At 37.2% G+C, this 24,118-nt stretch overlaps 1 protein-coding gene across 1 annotated transcript; it reads right to left on the reverse strand.

Annotated features, from left to right (window-relative positions):
• Window positions 1–3,119: 3,119 nt before the first annotated feature.
• LOC100657499 (olfactory receptor 6C1-like) lies at window positions 3,120–4,329 on the reverse strand. Its single transcript, XM_003405084.3, has one exon. It carries the CDS (start codon window positions 4,194–4,196, stop codon window positions 3,258–3,260), a length of 939 nt encoding a protein of 312 aa, XP_003405132.1. The 5' UTR covers window positions 4,197–4,329; the 3' UTR covers window positions 3,120–3,257.
• Between the last annotated feature and the right edge of the window lie 19,789 nt (window positions 4,330–24,118).

Raw genomic sequence — 24,118 nt, forward strand, 5'->3', positions numbered from 1 at the left:
ATATGGGTATGGGAAAGAGGAGAGAGAGGAGAGAGAAATAGGAGCTTAAAACAAATGAAAAAAGAGTGTTATGGGAGCTTGCCATTGGAGTGGAGAGATGAGGAACTGAGAAATGGTGAAAACCAAAAAAGAAAAAAAATAATAACTGGATAAAAACTTGGAAAAAAAAAGAAAAGAAAAGTAAAGCCCCTAGGGGTCCCACCAGTGCAGCTGTGAACACTGGGGAAGTGGCTCCCAGTCTGTGCAGTATAGCCTGTCCCCCGTATAGCCTGTCCAGAGGGGTTATAATAGTCACACAGCACCAGATGTTCAGGAGATGGAAATGAAGGTAAGTACAGAAAGATGAGAACTGAGAAATGAAGAAAGACAGAAAGGAAAAAGAGAAAGAAAGAAAAGAGAAATTCCCGAGGGATCCCACTGATGTGGCTGTGCAGACTGTGGAAGTGGCTCGTAAGCCATGCATTGCAGCCCAACTGCCAAGCCATGAAAAAACTATGAAAATAAACAAACAAAATGAAACAAAAGAAAGAAAGAAAAAAACAAACAAACCAGGAATCTCACCAATGTGGTGTCATGGGCCAAGGAAGTGGTTCCCCAGTCAAGCAGTGGTTCACAGCATTTCAAGAGAAAGTAAAGATGGTACATGGAGCCAGGTGTTTGAGAGAAAGAAGGGGGATGTGGTGGGAGGCATGGAAGAAACCTATAGAAACGGAAAAAAAGCAACACCAGGTACAGAAAAATGGCACTCAGGGAGCCGGCCAGTGGGTGGAGTCAATCCAAGCAGCCTGGGCCAAAGCAGTTCCCTCCCGGCCAAGAGACTGTCACCAGCAGGACGCAGCAAAAGCCAAGGTGGGGGGAAGAAGGGTGAGGGTTAGGAAAGCATATATCGCTGGTTACCAGGTGCTCTGTCTCCTGCTGGGAAATTCATGAAGCTGCTTTTCTGTACTCCCTGTCTGTCAATCTCCAATGTGGGTGAGGTAAATTCAAGCAGGATGGATGCTGCACTTCCTGGGTGGCCGAGCCATGCTGCCAGTTAGGAAGCATGGAGGTAGAGCAGTGGAAAGAGCGTGGGGGTGGAAAAGTAAGTATTGCAGGTTACCAGATGCTCTATTTCCTGCTAGGGGCTCCAAGAAGCAGCTTTCCAGTGCTCCCTGTCTGCTGATCTCCAACAGAAGTCCAAGATGATGAATCTGTGCTGTGTTAGCTGACAGGGGACCTCTGCATTTATCTCTCCTCACTCTCTGTTCTCAGTTTCTTATTCCATTTGGTGCTTGGCTGAGTTCTTTATCTCTTCATTTGACACTTCAGGTACCAGGATTGATGTTTGTCTCTGTTTTTTTTTTTTAATACTTTTTATTGTGCTTTAAGTGATAGTTTAAAAATCAAGTCAGTCTCTCACACAGAAACCCATATATACCTTGCTACACACTCCCAATTACTCTCCCCCTAATGAGATAGCCTGCTCTCTCCCTCCATTCTCTCTTTTCGTGTCCTTTTCGCCAGCTTCTAACCCCCTCCACCCTCTCATCTCCCCTCCAGGCAGGAGATGCCAACATAGTCTCAAGTGTCCACCTGATCCAAGAAGCTCACTCCTCACCAGCATCCCTCTCCAACCCATTGTCCGGTCCAATCCCTGTCTGAAGAGTTGGCTTCGGGAATGGTTCCTGTCCTGGGGCAACAAAAGGTCTGGGGGCCATGACCACCAGGGTCCTTCCAGCCTCAGTCAGACCATTAAGTCTGGTCTTATGAGAATTTGGGGTCTGCATCCCACTGCTCTCCTGCTCCCTCTCTGTTTTATTTAGTTTTCGGTTCTTTGCTATGTTGGGATGGCATGATGCTTCTGTCTGTGGCACCATGTTGGCCAGAAGTCTAAGCTGATTTATCTTGTACATTCTCATCTACAACCTAGCAGGACACCTGTTTTATAATAATGTATTCAATTACACCCAAGTTTTTCTGAGGATGATGAATGTCTATGACTTAAGCCAATAAAATACAGTTTAGCTACCTGGTTTCATTCTTCTTTGAAAGTGTAGAGAGATCTTCAATTACAAATGTTTTTCTGTAATATGTACAAACTTCAAAAATAAAATGTCACAAAATAAAATGGTTAAAGGTCCAAATATTTTAAGATTTTCTTATGAAAACTTGAAATGACATCTTTCTACTGAATAGTTTCAGTGTATACCCATTGCGGTCGAGTCAAATCTGACTCATAGCGACTCTATAGGACAGAGTAGAAATTCTTCATAGGGTTTCCAATGAGTGCCTGGTGGATTTGAACTGCTGACCTTTTGGTTACCAGCCACAGCTCTTAACCACTATGCTGCCAGGGTTTCCATCTCAGTTTATGTTACTAATAAATTCCAGTGATATTTTATCATCCTTTATAGATAATTCCCCCAGCAAGATGTCTGGTTTTTCCTGAGTTCCATCCATATAATTGAGTTGTTATTCTGTAAATGGAATTACCACTGATTCACAGAAAATGTAGTCATATCAGACCTCTAGTTATATGTATGTATTTATTCAGACTCTTTCTAAAGAATGGAATTGTATACATGGTAATTATGATGTTCTAAACAAGGGAGCCATTTGACAGTTTTCCCTAAGCAAGTATGTATTAATATTTTGTACACTGATAAACCACATGGCCCAGACATTTTTAAACTAGGTAATGAAAAAAAATTTTTTTATTTCTTTAGCAAATATAACTGCATTATACCTTTAGTGATACTGTTAATCACATAGTTACTAATGGGATACAATTTTGAAAATATTATATCTGAAATATTCTAATAAGACTGTCATCAAATTATGTTTATCTTTTTATACTCAATTAGAAATAATATCAGACATGATTTGTGATCTCCTGTAATTCTAGCAATAGTATCTTCCTGGAGAAATCTTAAAATGCAAAATTCTCATTCTATCTTTTTTTTTTTGAGATTTATTGTAAAAGAACTTGAAATTTTACAAAAGCATTTACAAAAAGAAAAGAATAGTCTCATTCTTGTGAAATAGAAGCACCAGCCAGGAAAAGTGCAGGAGAGAAGAACTGAAATGAATGAGCAAATATATATAGTATCTATGTATGTATATCTTCAAACAACCTTGTTAACCTTTGGTCATAAAAGTGCAAGCAAGGAAAAATAAGTCTAGGGAAAGGATGTGGATTTTAATTGTCTTTTGAGAAGCACTTTCTTATTTAATTGCTGTTCGTTATGCTTCTAATTTATGACAGCATCTTTATTTTTTCATTTGCTTGAGAAAAATTCAATCTTCCTCAACAGGTCCATGAAAGCTTGCTTGACCTGCTCATTTCTAAGGCTGTAAATAAATGGGTTCAGCATTGGAGCTACTGAGGTGTTTAGCACAGCTACTCCCTTGCTCAAAGACACTCTGTCTTTTGCTGACGGATTAATATACCTGAAAATGCAGCTGCCATAAGAGATGGAGATGACAATCATGTGGGATGAGCATGTGGAAAAGGCCTTTGTCCTCTGGCTAGTAGAAGGAATGCTCAAAATTGTTCGGATGATATATATGTAAGACAGAATTATTAATGCCAAAGTGAACATTAGAGTAAACACAGCACAGGAAAACCCAGTTAACTCTAGGAATTTTGTGTCTGAACAAGAAAGGTGTAATAAGGCGAAATAACCACAGGTGAAATGATTGATAACATTGGACTTACAGTAACCCAGCTGTATGACTAGCATGAGTGCAGGGAATACAATTAAGAATGAAGCCAGCCAAGAGAAGAAGACAAGCAGTGTGCAGACTCTACCATTCATGATGGTTGTGTAATGCAGGGGTTTACAGATGGCCACATAACGGTCATAGGACATGGCAGCTAGAAGGTAAAATTCAGTCACTCCCAGGAGAATGTAGAAAAATAACTGAGCCATACAATCATCAAAGGAAATGCTTTTATCACCTGTAATAATGGTGCCCAGGAACCTGGGTATACTGACAGTTGTGAATGAAACTTCTAATAAGGAGAAATTCCTGAGGAAGAAATACATGGGGGTCTGGAGGTGGGAATCCAGCAGGGTGAGGCTGATAACGGTCAGGTTCCCAGTGATGCTGAGCATGTAGGTGATGAACAGAAAGACAAAAATCACAACCTGAAGCTTTGGGTCATCTGACAATCCCAAGAGGATAAACTTTGTTACTTCTGTGTAGTTTTTCATTTGTTTATTCTCTTGTGAAATCTGTAGGAAAAAAGCAAATACCTGAAGAAAAGGGAATTATCCATGGATGTTATTGAAATTTGTCTCTGAAAGTAAACATATTTTTGCCATACTATTTTATTTTAGGGGAATTTTAAAACATATTTTAAATTAAGTTTTTAACCATATGTATTTTACATAGAATATTTATTCACCAAATCCCTATTTTACAGATTAAAGACTGAGGCTTAAAGGATTTTTAAAATTCTTCCCCAAATCACACATGCTGAATGGATAAAACAGAGATTTGAAGCTAGGTCTTCCTAAATTTTAAAAATAATAGCATAGAAATACTGCCTGCTGACTTTTAAAGATACTTGCATGAAAGTTTTCCTTCTCATTAGAAACTCCTTGTCATTTTTCCAAATGCAATCAGTGTGTCCCATTTTTTAATTTCTGTCACCTTTAGTATTCTTTACAGGTATAATGGAGCCCTGGCAGCACAGTGATATACAAACGCCAAATGTATCAATAAAAGGGCTACTTAAATGGAGACTTCTCCAAAATTTGAAAGTTATTGTAGATTAAATCTCTAATAATGTGACAGATTTCCTAGTTTCCTTTCTGGCTCACAGTTACCTTTCCCAACCTCCCACTCCTCATCTGAAGGTCATCATTATCACGCCCATCCTCAGATATTATAGAGATGTGACAGAGTAGAAATTCAGAACAGAGCACCTTCATGGGCTAAAGAAACCAAATTTTATGAACATCTAAAATAAAATATCTTCCACAAAACATTTTTTTCTTCAAAATTCATTTTTTTTTAATTTCTTCACTATTCTCTCTCTACTTACATACATTCTGCTTTTCAACACTGTTATGTTTTTTCTTTTCTCTATATCAGCATTCATTTTTCATCCTAAGTCCTATTTTTTCAGTGCCTGGAAGGAATGGATGAACTAATATATGAAAGCCCTTTACTTCCCTTCCTAAATAAAGATAATAGTACATTTTAAACTGAAACTAAAAGTTTCCTTTATAAATAATTTATTCTGTGCATTCTCATTAATTAGTAAAGTTTTATTTTATTGCGTGACAGAAGTTTCTGCAATAAAATGAATTCACAATGTAGATTTAGGTTTCCTTATTCCATGGTGCATAATACCTCATAATACTGCAAAATCTTTCTTTTCTGTTTTTGTTTTCACTTCTCTGCCTGATATCTCTTTTCACTCACTTTGCTGTTCAGCAAAACAGAATTCTTGATTTGCTGAAAATTCCAGCTGAAATGAATGGTGGCCAGTGCTATTGGGAAAACATGTGAAAGTCACAAGAAAATAAGTATTTCCTTTTGTTATTCCTCAGGGACAACAGAAAACAGGCTGAAGGATGCATAGAAGAGGAACAGACATCACAGGGAGGGGAAGGCAAAGTTATATATGCTGTAAACATACTATGGCAATTTAAGTATAAGATAGATTTGCAAACATAAAAGTCATTGGCAATGGATATTGGTGATGGTTACACAACAGGATGGATATAATCGGTTTCATCAAACTGTACAAGGGAAAAATGTGGAATTGGCAAATTTTCTGTTATCTACATTTTTATTAAAATTAAAAAAAAGTTATTGTTCTCAGTTAACAATCCTCTATATTTAACAGCTACATATGACTCACGATTTTCCCTAGTTACTTCTAGCCGATTATTCAAAAACCAAACCTCTTGCCAATGGGTTGACGGTGACAATATAGAGAAGAGTAGAATGCCCCATAGAGTTTCCTATGCTGTAGTCTTTCCGGGAGCATATCTCCAGGTCTTTTCTTCCTCTGAGCAACTGATGAGTTTGAAGAGCTGACATTTCTGTTCAAAAACCAAGTGTTTTGACCATTGTGCCACCAGGGTTCCCTATGTAACTCATGATAACAACTTCATATTCCCTTCTGTCATTTTGTTTTAATGAACTCTTACCTACCTTGGAAGTCTCCTTATTGAGTCAGGCTTGTGGGTCATTGAAAGTGAAAATTAACCAATTCAATGAACAAATACTACGTTAGGTGAGGTAACTGGAAATATTCTTCAGGATACTTCAAGACACTTCTCTTACTTCATAGTATATTTTAAAGATGGCCTTATTGAGAAATTACAACATTTCCCAAATTGTCCAGTTTAAAGAAGCAACTCTATTTAAAGGCCTACATCATAGAAATTGAGAGATTATTTTTCTTTATTCTGTTCTTGAATAAATTATATGTAGGACTCTTTTGAAGTTCCACAATGTAATTGGAAACCTAGCTTACTATCCCACATTTTCTATTTTACTGAATTCTCATTTCTGCAGTTAAAAGTCCTATGAAGTCTTATATCAAGTTATAGAAACAAGTATCCTCAAGGAAATTTGCACTGTCAACATTATCGCACAATTTTTCAATCCTGTCTCTCCTTTTTTCTCTTTTTCTTTTTTCTTTCTCTCTAGTCTTTTTGGTGTAGGCTTATATACTCAGTTAATTTGTCAGAGAAGAGACCTGAGCCTCACTTTAATTTTATATTGTTAGTTATAGTTTGATTTTATAACAATCTTTTTTTTTTTTTTTTTTTCTGGCAGGGTTCATTTCATTCCTGTGTTCAGTGACATCTAATTGTTATATAAGAATTTCATTATGACTGAATGGAAAATGCCTCATAAGAAGAACCAATTTAGATTATTTCTTTTTTCCAAAATGGTTACTCTAGAATGGTCCTAAGATAATCTTATAATTAGTTCAGAATTCTGCTTACCTGGAGTCTTTTGAAAAAAGTGACCTTGTTTTTTCCAAATAAAAATGGGTGAATTTTATTTCCAAAAGCCAGATCAAAGCACCAAGCAGTTGAAGCAATAGAAACAATGAAGAAAAACAATAACCATTCAAATCTCTGTTTCAAAAACTAGGTTTTCAAAGATTACTTCTATTTACTTTTTTAATTTTATTATATTTATATTTTATTCTCTCAGTTTATTATTCAGGTATCTATATTTAAAATAATTTTATTAAAAATGAATTCTTAGGAAAATTATGAAATCAGAACTTACTATTAATCAATAATTTATAGATTTATTTGGGAAATTGACAGGCTTTGCATTCAAAGAGAATTGGATTAAAACCGTAACTCAGTAATATTAAAGTATTGTGGATTTGGACAAGTTATTTAATCTCTCTGAGCTGTATTTATCTTACCACATTAAAAATGAACCTAATATTTCATGGAAATATTGTAAGGATTAATTTAAATTAAAAAATTGATTTATACAATATTTTATACAGAGCATGTGCTCCTAGCCAGTGGCTACTGTTATCCTTATTATTCTTAAAAATTAAATTAATCCCCAAATTTGAGGTAGATAGGCCCAATATAAAATAATGATTACCATTTTTTCAGGGCACTCATTTCAGGGACAATGCTAAGGCTTTATGTACTTTATACATAAGTTATATAACTCCATGATAAAGTTTGAAGAAACTAACGTGGAGAGAGGTTAAGTAACATAAACAAGTTAATAAGAAACAGAATTGAAATTCTAACCTGTCTTTGTCTAAAACCAAAACATGCACATTTGTTAAAATGAGAAAAACCAAACTCAAAGGCAATAATTTTCTTTAAATTAGTAATTAAATAATTACAGTAAACAAAAAATGTAAACATACTGTTTCACAATCCTTAATATATAGAAATAACATCACCAATTTATTCTATTCAACCTGAGAAAAAAGCTTGAGCTAAGAATTAATGAGTCATTGGTTAGAAAAGTGAAATTTTCATTGACTTCAACTTTCTGATCCTACCTGTGTCACATAAATTCATTGGGCTAGCTGGTTGAAATTACAAAATACATATTATATATATACTGGCAACTGTTTCAATTTTAGGCCCAGAAATCCAGAATTTCTAAATATAACCCTCTCCTAATACATTCGAAATTTTTAGTTCTATAGCAGATATCCTTGGACACATTTCCCATTGCAGCCATGGGGAACAAAACAGTAAAGAGAAGAAAGGTAAAGAGTTACTGTGAACCTTTATGGACATGGTTTCTGTATGGATTTTAATGTGTATAAACCAGTGTTTTATCCACCATGTCTTCCCCAGACTCATGGAAATTACTACAGTGAATTTCCAAGGAGCGGCTGGGAGATTCAAACTACTGATCCTTTGGTTAGGGGCCAAGATCTTAACCACTGTGCCACCAGAACTCTGATAAAGCACCCAAGCCTTTATTAAATGCATAGAAGTATGTACCAGTCAAATTTTCAATAAAAATTATCAAGCATTTTTTTCATGGAGCTGTTCAAATGCAGCTGTCCTTTCAGATATGTACACTGAAACTTTATCATGACTCACAAATATTTTCTTTGGTTTAATTCTGAATTTAATTGGTTTAATGCCTTGGTCTAGCACTCACAATGTAATGGATACTGTGGTAATTACTTCGTACACAAAACAGCAGAATATAATAAACAAGAGTTTTGTTTATTGATATACTGTGAATTTTTTCTTTTGTATCATAAATCTCAAAGTTAATAAGAATGAATTTTGCAATAAAATATTTACATCTTTCAAACTCATACTTTTTCTTTGCTTCCTCAATCTCATTGGACACCTTGTTCATACTAAAATCCAAGAACATTTAATAACAAATGTAAACCTTGTTGAATCTCTTTTTCTTTCAAATCAGCACACAGGTGGCTTTTTCAGAGATATTTTTCTGATTTCCCATTCAAATAAAAATGTATAATATCTGGGATCATCTTAAGAGTCTAGTAATTAAATTATTTACTTGGAATTAATATTAGTATTTTTTTTTCAAAAGATATTCTCATTCTCTCTTGAAGGCATCACAGTAGATTTATCTCTGCCTTTAATACAAAGAGAATATTTACTCTGGCATAAGGCCCTGGAGATTCTTGTGAAGATGAGAGTAATTGATATCTTCATCATAAACTTAAAAAAAATAAAATAACAGAGTTAATTGTGTCTTTATGGGATCTATCGGGAAATCATAAACATTAGTTTTAAAAAGGAGCCTAATTCCCACAGTGGGGGTTAAAAAGTTGTATTAACAACTTGAGGGGCCCCTGGGTGGGGAAAATGTTAATCTCTCGACAAGTAACAAAAAGGTTGACTGTTTAAACCCACCCAGAGACACGTTGGTAGATAGACCAGGCGATATGCTTTGAAAGGGTCATAGACTTGAAAACCCCATGGAGCAGTTCTATTCTGCCCACATGGGGCTGCCATGAGTTGGAACTGACTCGAGGGCAACAACAACAATTTACAACTTGAGATTTTTCAATGTATCTGAGCCAAAACTGATCCAAAGAGAAGAAAACTGGAGCTCTCCCATTTTCCATTTGAATAAGAGAATTAAGAAAGTACTGTTGGCCTCTGTCTAATGATAGCATTGTCTATGACCTCTAATTTTCTGAATCTTCATCAGTTAGCTCATAATACATGCATTTGAGGCCAAATATACTCTTTCTTACCCTCCTTACCCATGAAATATTTATTATATACTAATAAATAAATTTCATATAAAATTTTAAATGTTTTGTTGAAATATTTATTATATACTAATATGGTATCCAGGGAAAATCACATAACTGATATTCTGGAAGTTACCTAAATATAGAATTGAAATTACGTAAAATACCTTTAGAGAAAAAGTATCTGCAATTCATTCACATGTCCTCTAAATCATGAAAATGATTTCTTCTTGCATGCATTATTATGCAAAATACTAGAAAACTAAATTCTTCATATTTATTCTCTTCAAGAACACTAGAGTTTATATGTATTAAAGTGACTGGAAAAAAAAACAACATCTTGAATTTGTAAGAGTAAAATATAGAAAAAATTTCTACAGAGACAAATGTTAGTAATTCATTAAAACCTGTTGCCATCGAGTTGATTCTGACTCATAGCAACCCTATAGGACAGAGTAGAACTGCCCCCTAGAGTTTCCAAGGAGCACCTGGTGAATTCAAACTGCCAACCTTTCCGTTAGCAGCCGTAGCTCTTAACCACTATGCTGCCCGGGTGAGATATATATATATATATGTTTCTCTTTGGGGAGGATTAATTATATTTTAGAAAATGTCTAAAGTTAAATACTTAACTAACAAGGATAATATTTCACTTTTTACTGATATCTTCTTCACACAATCTCTGAAAACAGCAGACAAAGCATACTCGTGTTTGATATGAAAACAATACTACTTTTATTGCTATGGAAAAGAGAATTTTTAGACAAAATAGGTCAGCCATGTACAATTGTGGAATTAATGAAGAAATAAATCAAAGAGTGTTGCATTTGTTTACAGTGGTGTTCCTGAAATGGCTGTAGGAAGAACAGGCCATTTTGAATATGCTGGATATGTAGCAGAGGAAGTTTTTATTTTAAAGATTATTGCATAAGCAATGAGCTATAGAGAGATTAAAATTCCAGAAAAAGGGAAACTTTCTGAAGTGACACCAGTATCTTCAGGTGTTTTTCAAAGGGGTCAATTGCTGTTGCCGGAGATGAGAATTTGGGCTTGGCATCAGTGGAGGAGCGCTTCTCTGGTTCGGAAAAATCAACAGAATCATTGGCAGCCAAACAGAGTTGGAATGAAAAATGGAAAAATGTATGACCTCAAGTAAAAATTTAGCCCCCTTTTATTCCTAAAGACACCTGCCAAATTCTAAAGCTGGATGGCATTGAAGGCAAAGCAGTTAAGCATATCCAGTGGTCTCCTCCTCAAGCATCTAAAAGGTAGTCTTTACATTCTAAAAAGCCTACTCTCAATGATAAGAAAATACAAATCCTATCCCCCACCACAGGTTATTAATTGCACCTTTGGAGGGACACACAGCAGATATAGGAGTTTTCCATAGGTAGACTGTGTCTACCTAAATATAATCCAGCTTCAACTAAACACATTTCTACTTTTGATTAAGTTAATCAGCCTACCTCTATATCCATACTAGAAGCGTGTACAAGTTTTAAAAACAATTGCTAGCCTTCGACACAAAAAAAACAAGCATAAAAAATGTATGTTGCTGTTGCTCGGTTCCCTGGAGTCTATTCCGACTCATAGCAACCCAGTGTACAACAGAACACAACACTGCCTAGTCCTGTGCCATCCTCACAATTGTAATGCTTGAGCCCATAGTTGTAGCCACTATATCCATCCATCTCATTGAGGGTCTCCCTCTTTTCACTGACCCTCTACTTTACCAAGCATGATGTCCTTCTCCAGGGACTGATCCCTCCTGATAAGATGGCCACAGTAAGTGAAATGTAATCTAGCCATTGCTTCTAAGGAGCATTCTGGTTGTACCTCTTCCAAAGCAGATTTGTTCCTTCTTTCGGCAGTCCATGGTATATTCAATACTCTTCACCAACACCACAATTCAGAGGTGTCAATTTTCTTTGACCTTCCTTATTCATTGTCCAGCTTTTGTATGCTAACGAGGCAATTGAAAACACTATGTTTTGGGTCAGGTGCACCTTAGTTCTCAAAGTGATATCTTTGCTTTTTGACATTTTAAAGAGGTTTTTTGGAGCAAATTAAACCAATGCAATGTATCTTTTGATCCCTTGACTACTGTTTTCATGGATGTTGATTGTGGATCCAAGTAAAATGCAATCCCTGACAACTTCAATCTTTTCTCCTTTTATCATGAGGTTGCTTATTGGTCCAGTCATGAGGATTTTTGTTTCCTTTATGTTGAGGTGTAATCCATACTGAAGGCTGTGGTCTTTCATCTTCATCGGTAAGTGCTTCAAGTACTCTTCATATTCAGCAAGGAATATTGTTTCACCTGCATAACACAGGTGGTTAATGAGCCTTCCTGTAAACCTGATGCCACCTTCTTCTTCATATAGTCTGGCTTCTCGGATTATCTGCTGAACGTACAGATTTTATAGGTATAGTGAAAGGGTACAACCCTGACACACGCCTTTCCTGGCTTTAAAGCATGCAGTATCTCCTTGTTCTGTTTGAGCGACTGCCTCTTGATCCATGTACAGTTTCTGCATGATCACAATTAAGTGTTCTGGAATTCTCATTCTTCACAATATTACCCATAATTTATTATGATACACACAGTCGAATGTCTTTGCATCGTCAATAAAACACAGGTAAACATCCGTCTAGTATTCTCTGCTTTCAGCCAGGATCCATCCGATGTCAGCAACAATATTCCTGGTTCCAATTCTCTTCTGAATCCGGCTTGAATTTCTGGCAGTCCCCTGTCGATATACTGCTGCAGCCGCTTTTGAATGATCTTCAGCAATATTTTGCTTATGTGTGATATATATGATATTGTTTGATAATTTCCACATTCAATGGGATCGCCTTTCTTGGAAGTATGCATAAATATCATCTCTCTCAGGAGGTTAGCTAGGCAGCTGTTTTCCAAATTTCTTGGCAAGGACAAATGAGCACTTTCAGCACTGCATCTGTTTTTGAAACTTCTCAATTGGTATTCTGTCAGTTCCTGGACCCTTGTTTTTTGCCAATGCCGTCAGTGCATCTTGGATTTCATTCTTCTGTACCATTGGTTCCTGATCATATCTTACCTCCTGAAATGGTTGAACATCAAGCAATTCTTTTCAGTATAGTGATTTTGTGTATTCCTTCCATCTTCTTTTGATGCTTCTTGATTCATTTAATATTTTCCTGGTAGAACCCTTCCATATTGCAACTCTAGGCTTGAAATTTTGGTCAGTTCTTTCAGCTAAGAAATGCCGAGTGTGTTCTTCCCTTTTGCTTTTCTAGCTCCAGGCCTTTGCACATGTCATTATAATACTTTACTTCGTCTTCTCGAGCCACCCTTTGAAATCTTCTGTTCAGCTGTTTTACTTCATTATGTCTCTCTTTCGCTTTAGCCACTCCACGGTCAAGAACAAGTTTTAGTCTCTTCTGACATCCATTTTGATCTTTTCTTTCTTTCCTGTCTTTTTAATGACTTTTTGCTTTCTTCAGGTATTTAAGAACACCGTGAATTATTTTAAGAGCAACAGAAGACTGGATATGTAAAATGGAAGACAGATCAATAATAAATACTCAAGTGAAGCAGAGAAAGAAAAAAAAATGGGGCATAAGAGACACGTGATAAACAGTCAAAAAGTTCTAATATTTATGGGAATTGGCATCTCAGAGAGAGAGAGTAGAGCAAATATAGGACAGAAGCAATATTGAAAGCGATAACTTCCAAGAATTTTTCAAAATCCTAGTTATCGGCCACAGACTCAATAATGTCATTGAAATTCAAGAAGTAGAATTATAATGACACCCACTCTTGATGGTCTCTTCATTAAAGACTAAAGAAATTAAACACAGGCAAAATTATTACAAGTTCAAAACTCTCAACAATGAGGGTTTTTTTTTTTTGGTTATTGTTTTGTTTTTGTTCTTTAATCTCTCCTGTCAGGAACTAAGTATACTTACTTGAAATTGCCAATGTCAAAGGGAAAATGAAACAAGTAACAGAGGGATGATGTATAAATATCATATATGGTAGTCATTTGTGCTGTTCAACAATATTTCTATTCTTCTCTGTATCAATTAGAATGCAGAAAGGGAGACAGAAATACCACCTGAGTGAATTTCATGTAAGAAACGTGTGATCCAGATTTGTGAGTGTTGAAATAGAAAAAAAGGAAACACCAAGGTAACCAAGAGATAATAACTACTACCTCAGAGATGAGATTGTTTTAAAAAATAAGGAAGTGTCACCTACGTCATGAAGCATATTGATGGTTTTACCTTGGTCCATTGGATATCTACTCTGAGGGTAGAGTCCCAGAACTTAGGATCTTAGAGTAGGTACTACATTGAGCTGTTGCTCTTAGCTTTGAGGGTGTGATGCTGTATCGATGTTTTTCAGTCCTGTTACTGTAGAAGAAAAAAAATTAGTGTTCGTAACTCTGAGGAGGGACACTGCCTATTGCTGTTTCCACAAGTGAGGAGCACAATGTGGTTTTTCAGGGAATGGTGAAATAACCCGAACCTTGGGGATAAATATTCTCTGTAAATAAAATGCCACCATGGGATCCTCATACAGACCCAGGTCAAAAATGGAAAACATACTTTCTTCTCACCCACTGCCTAATTATGCTATAGTGCCTCTTGTGAGTGCCTACCAGCAAACTGGAAGGCTGAAGAGACTGACTAATGTAATTTGAAAAGTACGATCCCCATCATAACAGAGCTAGGTAATGAAGAGTAGATTTGGAGCTGAAAGACAATCAGTAAATAATAAGCATATTCTCTTTTCTGATATTTTATGATTTTATTTCCTTATCTTCATGATTACAGTTATGTCTAGATGAGTACTTTGAGCAATGAAATATTAGCAGAAATGCTGGTCAATTATAAATGTGAGTAACTATAATCTTTATATTATTCATCACCTGATCTTCCTTCTGCCAGTTACTGGTTATATTTCACTTGGGCCACGGAAGGGGCAAGATGTGGAGCAGGCTCTTCATCCTTCATTTCGTGTGTATTGGAGAAAAAAAATAATTTTGTTTTTAACTTTTGAAATTTCAATGCTGTTTGATAATGAATACATCATAACCCGTCCTGAATAACATATCCATGATGGCCTTAGGAACTATTGCAGAAAACAACACAGTAGTAACTCTCCATGTTCTCCTTGCTCTGTTAGATTTTCCCAATGGTTTTCTACAAGAAATTTTGGTGTTGTTGACCTTTATAATTTAAACATCATTTTGCATGATTAAAGAGAAATTTTCACTGAACTCAGGAGGAATGAACATTAAAATAGCAAAAAAAAAAAAAAAAATGCTGACACTGTGGCCTTCTCTTTGTTGAAGGTGATGAATTTGTTTTATACTGTCTGAAAGACGGTGGCTTTCGTAAGACAAGAGTATGTGGTTGTTTCTATAGCTGATTTTCATAGGATTTTATAAAAACCAACCAACCAACCCATGCTGTCCAGTCAATTCCAACTCATAGCAACCCTATAGAACAGAGTAGAACTGTCCCCTAGGGTTTCAAGACTGTTGTTTATATATATATGTGTGTGTATATATACATATATATATACATATATATAAAACTGTGCTTTAGGTGAAAGTTTATAGAGCAAATTAGTTTTGCATTAAACAATTAATACATATATTATTTTGTGATATTGGTTGCCTACTCCATGATGCATCAACACTCTCCCCTTCTCGACCTCAGGTTCCCCATTTCTATTTCTGCAGCTTTCCTATCCCGTCCTGCCTTCACTTCTTTGCTATTGGTTTGGGCTGGTGTGTCCCTTTAGTCTTGTTTTCATGGTTGTACTGCTTGTGTTATCGTTTGTTTTACAGTCCTGTCTAATCTTTGGTGGAAGAGCAAACTTCAGGAGTGATTTCAGGACTGAGTTAAAAGCATATCCGAGGGCCATACTCTTGAGGTTTCTCCAGTCTCTGTCAGACAGGTAAGTCTGGTCTTTTTTTTTTTTTTCAAGTTTGAATCTTGTTCTATACATTTCTCCTGCTCTGTCCAGAGCCCTCTATTTTCATCACTGTCAGAGCAGTTGGTGGTGGTAACCAGGCACCATCTAGCTGTGCTGGATTCAGTCTGGTGGAAGCTGTGGTAGTTGTGGTCCATTAGTCTGTTGGACTAACCTTTCCCTTGTGTCTTTGGTTTTCTTCATTCTCCCTTGCTCCAGACGGGGTGGAACCTGGAAGCATGTCTTAGATGGGTGCTTACCAGCATTTAAGATCCCACACTGTATTCACCAAAGTAAGACGTAGGACATTTTCTTTATAAACTATGTTATGCCTATTGAGCAAGATGTCTCCCGAGACCAAGGTCCCTAGCTCTTAGCCCAGTAACTCAGTCCCTCAGGGAGAATGGATGTGTATATGAATCTTCAATGACTTTGCTTGATCGAGTAGTTCTCACTTCCCCAGTACTATGTACTGTCTTAGCCTTCACCAAAGTTACCACTTATCTACTATTTAGTGTTTTTCCCTCCCCACCATTCCTCTCCCTTTTAACCACCAAAGATTGTTTGTTTCTGTTTGTAAAACTTTTCATGAGTTTTTATAACAGTGGTCTCATACAGTATTTATTTATTTATTTAATAACTTTTATTAAGCTTCAAGTGAATGTTTACAAATCCAATCAGTCTGTCACATATAAGTTTACATACATCTCACTCCCTACTCCCACTTGCTCTCCCCCTCTTGAGTCAGCTCTTTCAGTCTCTCCTTTCTTGACAATTTTGCCTGCTTCCCTCTCTCTCTATCCTCCCATCCCCCCTCCAGACAAGAGTTGCCAACACAATCTCAAGTGTCCACCTGATATAATTAGCTCACTCTTCATCAGCGTCTCTCTCCCACCCGCTGACCAGTCCCTTTCATGTCTGATGAGTTGTCTTCGGGGATGGTTCCTGTCCTGTGTCAACTGAAGGTCTGGGGAGCATGGCCGCCGGGATTCCTCCAGTCTCAGTCAGACCATTAAGTTTGGTCTTTTTATGAGAATTTGGGGTCTGTATCCCACTGATCTCCTGCTCCCTCAGGGGTCCTCTGCTGTGCTCCCTGTCAGGGCAGTCATCGATTGTGGCCGGGCAACAACTAGTTCTTCTGGTCTCAGGATGATGTAGGTCTCTGGTTCATGTGGCCCTTTCTAGTATTTATTTTTTGTGATTAATTTATTTCACTCAACATAATGCCCTCCAGATTCATTCAAGTCGTGAGATGTTTTGCAGATTCATCATTGTTCGTTAGTGTTGCATACTATTCCATTGTGTGTATGTACTATAGTTTGTTTATCCATTTATCTGTTGATGGGCTCTTAGGTTCTTTTCACCTGTTTGTTATCGTGAATAATGTGGCAGTTTACATGGGTGAGCATATATCTTTTTGTGTGACAGCTTTTATTTCTCTAGGATATATTCCTGGGAGTGAGATTGCTGGATCGTATTGTATTTCTATTTCTAGCTTTTAAGGAAGCTCTGTATCATTTTCCAAAATGGTATTACCATTTTGCATTTCTGCCAGTAGTGCATAAGAGTTCAGGTCCCCTGAAACCTCTCCAACATCTGCTATTTTCTGTTTTTTGAACAGTGCCAGTAAAGTCAGAGTGAGGTGGTATCTCATTGTAGTTTTGATTTGCATTTCTTTGATGGCTAGTGACGGCGAGCATTTCCTCACATGTCTGTTAGCTGCCTGAATGTCTTCTTTGGTGAAGTGTCCATATCCTTTGCTTGTTTTTTAATTGAATTATTTGTCTTTTTGTTGTAGAGGTACTGGATTCTCCTATGGATTTTATAGATCTTTGTCTGATATGTCATAGCGAAAAATTTTTTCCCAGTCTGTAGGTTCTCTTTTTACTCTTTTGGTGAAGTCTTTTTATGAGCGTAAGTGTTTAATTCTTAGAAATCTGAGTTATCTAGCTTTTCTTCTGCTCTTTGTGTGTTGTTACTTATGGTTCATATCCTATTTATGCCATACATCAGGACCCCTAACATTGACTGTATTTTTTCTTTCATGATCTTATAGTTTTTGGTTTTATATTTAGGTCTTTGATCCATTTTGAATTTGTTTTTGTGTATGGCTTGAGGTATGGGTCCTGTTTCATTTTTTACAGACAGACATCCACTTTTGCCAGCACCACTTGTTCAAAAGACTGCCTTTTCCCCATTTAATAGACGCTGGGCCATTGTCAAAGATTAGATGACCGTAGGAGGATGGATTTACATCTGGGTTCTCGATTCAGTTTCATTGGTCAGTGCATATGTCTTTGTACCAGTACCAAACTGTTTTAACTACCTTAGATGTATGGTACCAGGTTCTGAGGCCAAGTAGTGCGAGGCCTCCTAATTTGTTCTTCTTCAATAATGCTTTATTTTTCCAGGACTTCTTTCATTTCTGTATAGCTAGTGATTAGTTTTTCTATCTCATTAAAGAATGCTGTTGGGATTTGGATTGGGATTGCATTGTATTTGTAGATTGCTTTGGGTAGAATTTGACATTTTCACAATGCTGAGTCTACCATATCCATTAGCATAATACGTTTTTCCATTTATGTACATCTCTTTGGATTTCTTGCAGTAGTGTTTTGTAGTTTTCTTTATACAGGTCTTTTACAACCCTGGTTTGATTTATTTGTAAGTATTTTACTTTTTTAGGGGTTATGATAAGTGATGTGGTTTTCCTGATTTCCTTTACATAGTTCTCTTTGTTGGTATTTAGGAACCCAACCGATTTTTTTTATGTTTATCTTGTGTCCTGCTGCTCTGCTGAATCTTTCTCTTAGTTCCAGTAGTTTTCTTGGGGAGTATTTATGGTTGTGTTTGTATAGCATTATATCATCCACAAATAGGGATAATTGATTTCTTGCTTACCAATTTGGATGCCCTTTATTTCTTTTTCTTGCCTTCTTGCTATTGCTAGGACTTCCAGCACAATGTTAAATAGGGGTGGTGATAAACAGCATCCTTGCCTTGTTCCTGTTTTCAGTGGAAATATTTTCAGCCTCTCTCAGATGAGAATGATTCTGGGTATTTGTTTTGTATAGGTGCCTTTTATCACGTTGAGGAATTTGCCCTCCAGCTAAGGCTAATAACCAAAAAGTTGGCAGTTCAAATCCACCATCTTCTCCATGGAAACTCTACGGGGCAGTTATACTCAGTCCTATAGGGCCACTATGAGTCAGAATCAACCTGATAACAAAGGATTTTTCCTATTTAACTGAGTGTTTTTATCAGGAATGGGCATGGGACTTTATCAAATGTCTTTTCTATTATTGAGGCAACCATGATTCTTTTCTGTATTTTATTTATGGGGCAAATTACTTTGATTGATTTTATAATATTGAACCATCCTCGCATACCTAGCATGAATTCCACTTGGTTGTGGTGCATTTTTTGTCTTCATGATACTGAATTCTATTGGCTAGAATTTTTTTTTAATTGTACTTTAGATGAAGGTTTACAGAACACACTAGTTTCTCATTAAACAGTTAGTACTTATATTGTTTTATGACATTGGTTAATAATCCCACAAAATGTCAACACTATCTCTCTCAACCTTGGGTTCCCTATTACCAGCTTCCCTCTCCCCTCCTGCCTTCCAGTCCTTGCCCCTGGGTAGTGTACCCCTTTAGTCTCATTTTGTTTCATGGGTCTGTCCAGTATTTGGCTGAAGGGTGAACCTCAGGAGAGACTTCATTACTGAGCTGAAATGGTGTTTGGGAGCCATACTCTCAGGGTTTCTCTAGTCTCTGTCAAGTTAGCAAGCCTGGTTTTTCTTTTTGAATTAGAATTTTGTTCTACATTTTTCTCCAGCTCCTTCTGGGATCCTCTGTTGTGATTCCCATCACAGCAGTTAGTGGTGGTAGCTGGGTAGAATCTAGTCGTACTGGACTTAGTCTGGTGGAGACCTATGGACTAATCTTTCCCTTAAATCTTTAATTTTCTTCATTCTTCCTTGTTCCTGAAGTATTCAGCTGAGTATACTAGATTGCCACTCACAGGCTTTTAAGACCCCACACACTGCTCACCAAAGTAGAATGTAGAACATTTTCTTTACACTATGTTATGCCAATTGAGCTAGATGGTTCCCGAGACCATGGTCCCCCAGGCTTCAGCCCAGCAATTTGGACCCTCAGGGAGTTTGGATGTGACTATGGATCTTCCATGACCTTGCCTTGTACAAGTTGTGCTGGCTTACCAGCAATTTGGACCCTTAGAGAGTTTGGATGTGTCTATGGATCTTCCATGACCTTGCCTTGTACAAGCTGTGCTGGCTTACCTGGTAGTGTGTACTGTCTTACCCTTCATATTGGCTAGAATTTTTTTTTTTTTTTGAGAATTTTTGCATCTATATCCATGAGATATGTTGATCTGTAATACCCTTTTTTTTGTGTGTGGTATCTATTCCTGCTTTTGGTGTCAGGGCTATGTTGTCTCCATGGAATGAATTTAGATTTATCCCTTCTTTTTCTATGTTCTGAAATATTTTGAATAGTACTAGTGAGATCTCTTCTCTGTATGTTTGGTAGAGTTCTCCAGTGAAACCATCTGAGCCATGAGTTGTTGGGAGGTTTTTTTTTCCTTACTTTTCTTGTTATGGGCCTCTTCAGACCTTCAACCTCAATTTGTGTTAGTTCAGTAGGTAGTGTGTTCCTAGAAATTTGTCCATTTCCTCTAGGTTTTCAAATTTGTTGGAGTATACTTTTCATACTACACTATTATGATCCTTTTTATTTCAGCTAGGTCTGTTGTAATGTCCCTCATTTGATTTCTTATTTGAGTTATTTGCTTCCTCTTCTGTTTTTCTTTTGTCGCTTTCACCAAAGGTTTGTCAATCCTTTCAAAGAACCAATTTTTGGTTTGTTAATTCTTTCTATTGTTTTTCTATTACACTTATTTCTGCTTTGATGTTTATTATTCCCTTTCTTCTAGTGGCTCTGGGATTCTTTGGCTGTTCACTTTCTATATGTTCGAGTTGTGCACCTAATGTTTGATTTTTTCCTTTTCTTTTTTGATGTGCGCATCTATTGCTATAAATTGACCTCTGAGCACTGCCTTTGCTGTGCTTTGGTATGATGTGTTTTTGATTTCTTCTATTACACAGTGGTATTTAAACAAGGTGTTATTCAGTTTCCATGGTTTTTTATAAATTTTTTTCCCTTTCTCTTCCTCTTATTATTTTCTACTTTTACGGCATTATGATCAGAGAAGATTTTTTGTATTATCACAATATTTTGGACTTTGTTGAGGGTTGGTTTGTGGCCTAAGATGTGGTCTATTCTGGAGAACGTTCCATGTGCATTGGAAAAGAATGTATAACTTGTTACTACTGAAGTGTTCTATATATGGCCTTTAGATCTTCTGTATCTTTGTTGAAATTCTTTTTAGATGTGCTTCTGTCTTTTACTGAGAGTGGAGCATTGAAGTCTCTTACTATTACTGTGGAACTGTCAATTTCTTGTTCCAGTGCTGTTAGAGTTGATGTATTTTGGAGCACTGTCTTTGAGTGGGTAGATATTTCTTATGGCTGTGTCATCATGGTGGACTGTCCCTTTAATCATTATACAAGTCCTTCTTTCTTTTTTATGGTAGATTTTTCCTTAAAGTCTGTTTGATCTGAAATTAGTATTGCTGCTCCTGTTCTTTTCTTTTCCTGTTTGCATGATATATTTTTCCCCATCATTTGATTGTTAATATACTTATGTCTTTGTTTTTAAGGTGTGTCTCTTGTAGACAGCATATTGATGGGTTTTTTTTTTTTTGGTACATTCTGTCACTTTCTGTCTCTTTGTGGGTGCACTTAAGCATTGATAAGTGTGAGTTTATTGCTGTCATTTTATAGAGCTTTTTTTGGTGCGGTTGTTTTCTTGTTCCTCTTATTCTCCTGCGCTGAGTTCAATTTGTTTGTGGAATTTTTTTCTTTTCTGTATATTTTGTGTTTACTGCGACTTTAGGTTTTTCTTCTTTATTTTGATGAGGAGATTTACTAACTTTCTTTGTGGTTAGCTTGAAATTTACCCTTATCTTGCTAAGTTTAAACCAGTCTTATGAATTGATATCATCTTGACTTCCCCTCCATTTGAAAGTTCTATACCTATACCATTTAGTCCACTTTTATTGTTCTGACATTGTTGTCATTTACAGGTTGATGTTTCTGTTTCCCTGTTGTAAATCCATTAATTTTGTTTTATCCTTGAGTGTTCATTACCTAGGTTGGTATCTGGCTGGTGCTGCCCTGTGTCCTAGATTCAGGTTGTTGTCTGATGTTGTTGGTTCTTTAACCGAAAGACTTCCTTTAATAATTCTTGTAAGTTTGAGTTGACTTTTACATGTTCCTTTAATTTCTGTTTATCTGGAAATATCTTAATTTCATCATCATATTTGAGAGAGTTTTATAGGATATATTATTCTTGGTTGGCAATTTTTTTCTTTCAAGGTTTTGTACATGCCTTCTTGCCTGCATGATTTCTGCCAAGTAATTTTTTTTTTAATCAGGGGTTAGACTTATTGTTCCCCCTTTGTACATGACTTTTCACTTTTCTTGAGCTGCTCTCAGGATTCTTTGTCTTTGGTTTTGTGGAGTATGATTATGATATATCTTGGTGACTTTCTTTGGAGGCCTATCCTGTATGGGGTTCGTTGAGCTTCTTGGATGGTCGGCTTTTCATCCTTCATGATATTAGAGATGTTTTCTGTGAGGAAATCTTCACTGATCCTCTGTATGTTTTCCATTTTATCCCCCTGTTCTGGGTACTCTGATCACATGCAATTTTTTGCTCTCGATCATATCCCACATATTTCTTAGGTTTTCTTTATTTTCCTTCATTCTTTTCTCTGCTTTTTTCTCAAAGTGATATCCAAGGATTTGTTCTCTGTTTTGCTGATCCTGTCTTCCGTTGTTTCAAATTTGCTCCTCAAAATCATTGTACTGTCCATTTCTGAAATCTTTCATGCTTTGAATTTCTAATTGCTGTTTTTGTATAATTTCTAATTATTTATTCTGATATTTTATTCTTGTGTTATGTGCCTGAATTCTTCTATTGCCTTGCCTGTGTTTTCCCTGATTTTGTCTGTATTTTCTATCATTTTGTCTATTTTTCCTTGGTTTTTCTGTGTTTCCTTCATCTCTTTCTTAATATCTTGGAGAACCCTGAATGTCAGACTTTTGAATTCCCTTTGAGGTAGTTCCAGTGCTTTTTTTCCCTACTGTAAGGCATCTAGTGTTTTAGTTTGATCACTTACTGGAGTCATCGTCCCCTGTTTTTTAACATGTTCTGATATTGTCCGCTCTCTCTGAGACATTCCAGAATTATTTTCTTCTTTTATTGATTGCAGTTTGTTTGTTCTGCTTTTTTGTTTTATTTGGTTATGTCTGAACGAGCAGGCTGAGCATGTTTCATTGCTTGATCATCTGTGGGCAGGATAGTTCTCTCCACTTTGTCCAGGTGGGCAAGGCAGTTAGCTCAGGTATGACATAGCAGGGAAGGTCCAGCAGGGGAGGGGGGAGTAGTGGGAATGGATCTCTTTGTCTGCAGTACTAATTGGGGCTGGAAAGGTGGGTCTGGGGGATGCAGGGTGGGGTGGGGTCTAGGGATTCGGAGGTCTATACCAGTCCTGTTCAGGGGCTTAGAACTTGGTGGAGTGGGTACAGGGGTGGCATGGAGTGGGGTATGTGGGCCCGCACTGATCCCACACGGGGGCTTGGTGCTTGGTAGTGCTGGGCCAATGGATGGCTTAAGGTGGGGTCTGAGTGTTCACACTAAAGTCACTTGGGAGTGTAGTGCTCAGCAGGGTGGGATCAGGGGGAGGTGTGAGGTGAGGCCTGATGGCACGGGGGTTCATGCCAGTGCTGCAGGGATGCAGCACTCAGCAGGGCAGGGCTGTGGGGTGATGCTGTTTGGGGTCCAGGATTCCACGCCGGTGTCACTTGGGGTTGTGTTGCCCAGCAAGGAAGTTCTGTGATGTGACATGGGAAGGGGTCTGGGGTTCCAGGGATCCACACCTCTGCTCCTCAGGGGTGTGTTGCTTGATGGAGTGGGCTGGGGTGTCACAGGGCAAAATCTGGGGTCCCTTAGGTCTGTGCTGGTGCTATTTAGTGGTATGGCATTCAGTGAGCAGTTCAGAGAGCAGTAGGGAAGAAAGCGGGTGTGCTGTGCAGAGCGAGGTGGGAGGAAGAAAGAAGAGAGAGAAACAAAAGCAAAAAAAAAAAAAGGTGGCTCTCAACCTGAGCCGTGCAGCTCAGCCCTTTGAGAAGGGGCAGAGGTGGTGTACAGAGCTTGGTTGGTGAAAGAAAAAAACAGGTAAAGAGAGAGAAGAAACAATAAAAAAATAAAAACACACACACAAAGAACAACAGCAATGAAAAAATATGCATCTGAAGGAACCAGCCATTGGGGACAGGGTGGAACCTGGGAGGTGTTAAG

Source organism: Loxodonta africana, chromosome 4 (assembly GCF_030014295.1).
Source record: "Loxodonta africana isolate mLoxAfr1 chromosome 4, mLoxAfr1.hap2, whole genome shotgun sequence".
NCBI lineage: Eukaryota > Metazoa > Chordata > Mammalia > Proboscidea > Elephantidae > Loxodonta > Loxodonta africana.

Coding starts and splice junctions, on each gene's coding strand:
- LOC100657499 (XM_003405084.3), bottom strand. CDS start 4,196: ATGAAAAACTACACAGAAGTAACAAAGTTTATCCTCTTGGGATTGTCA.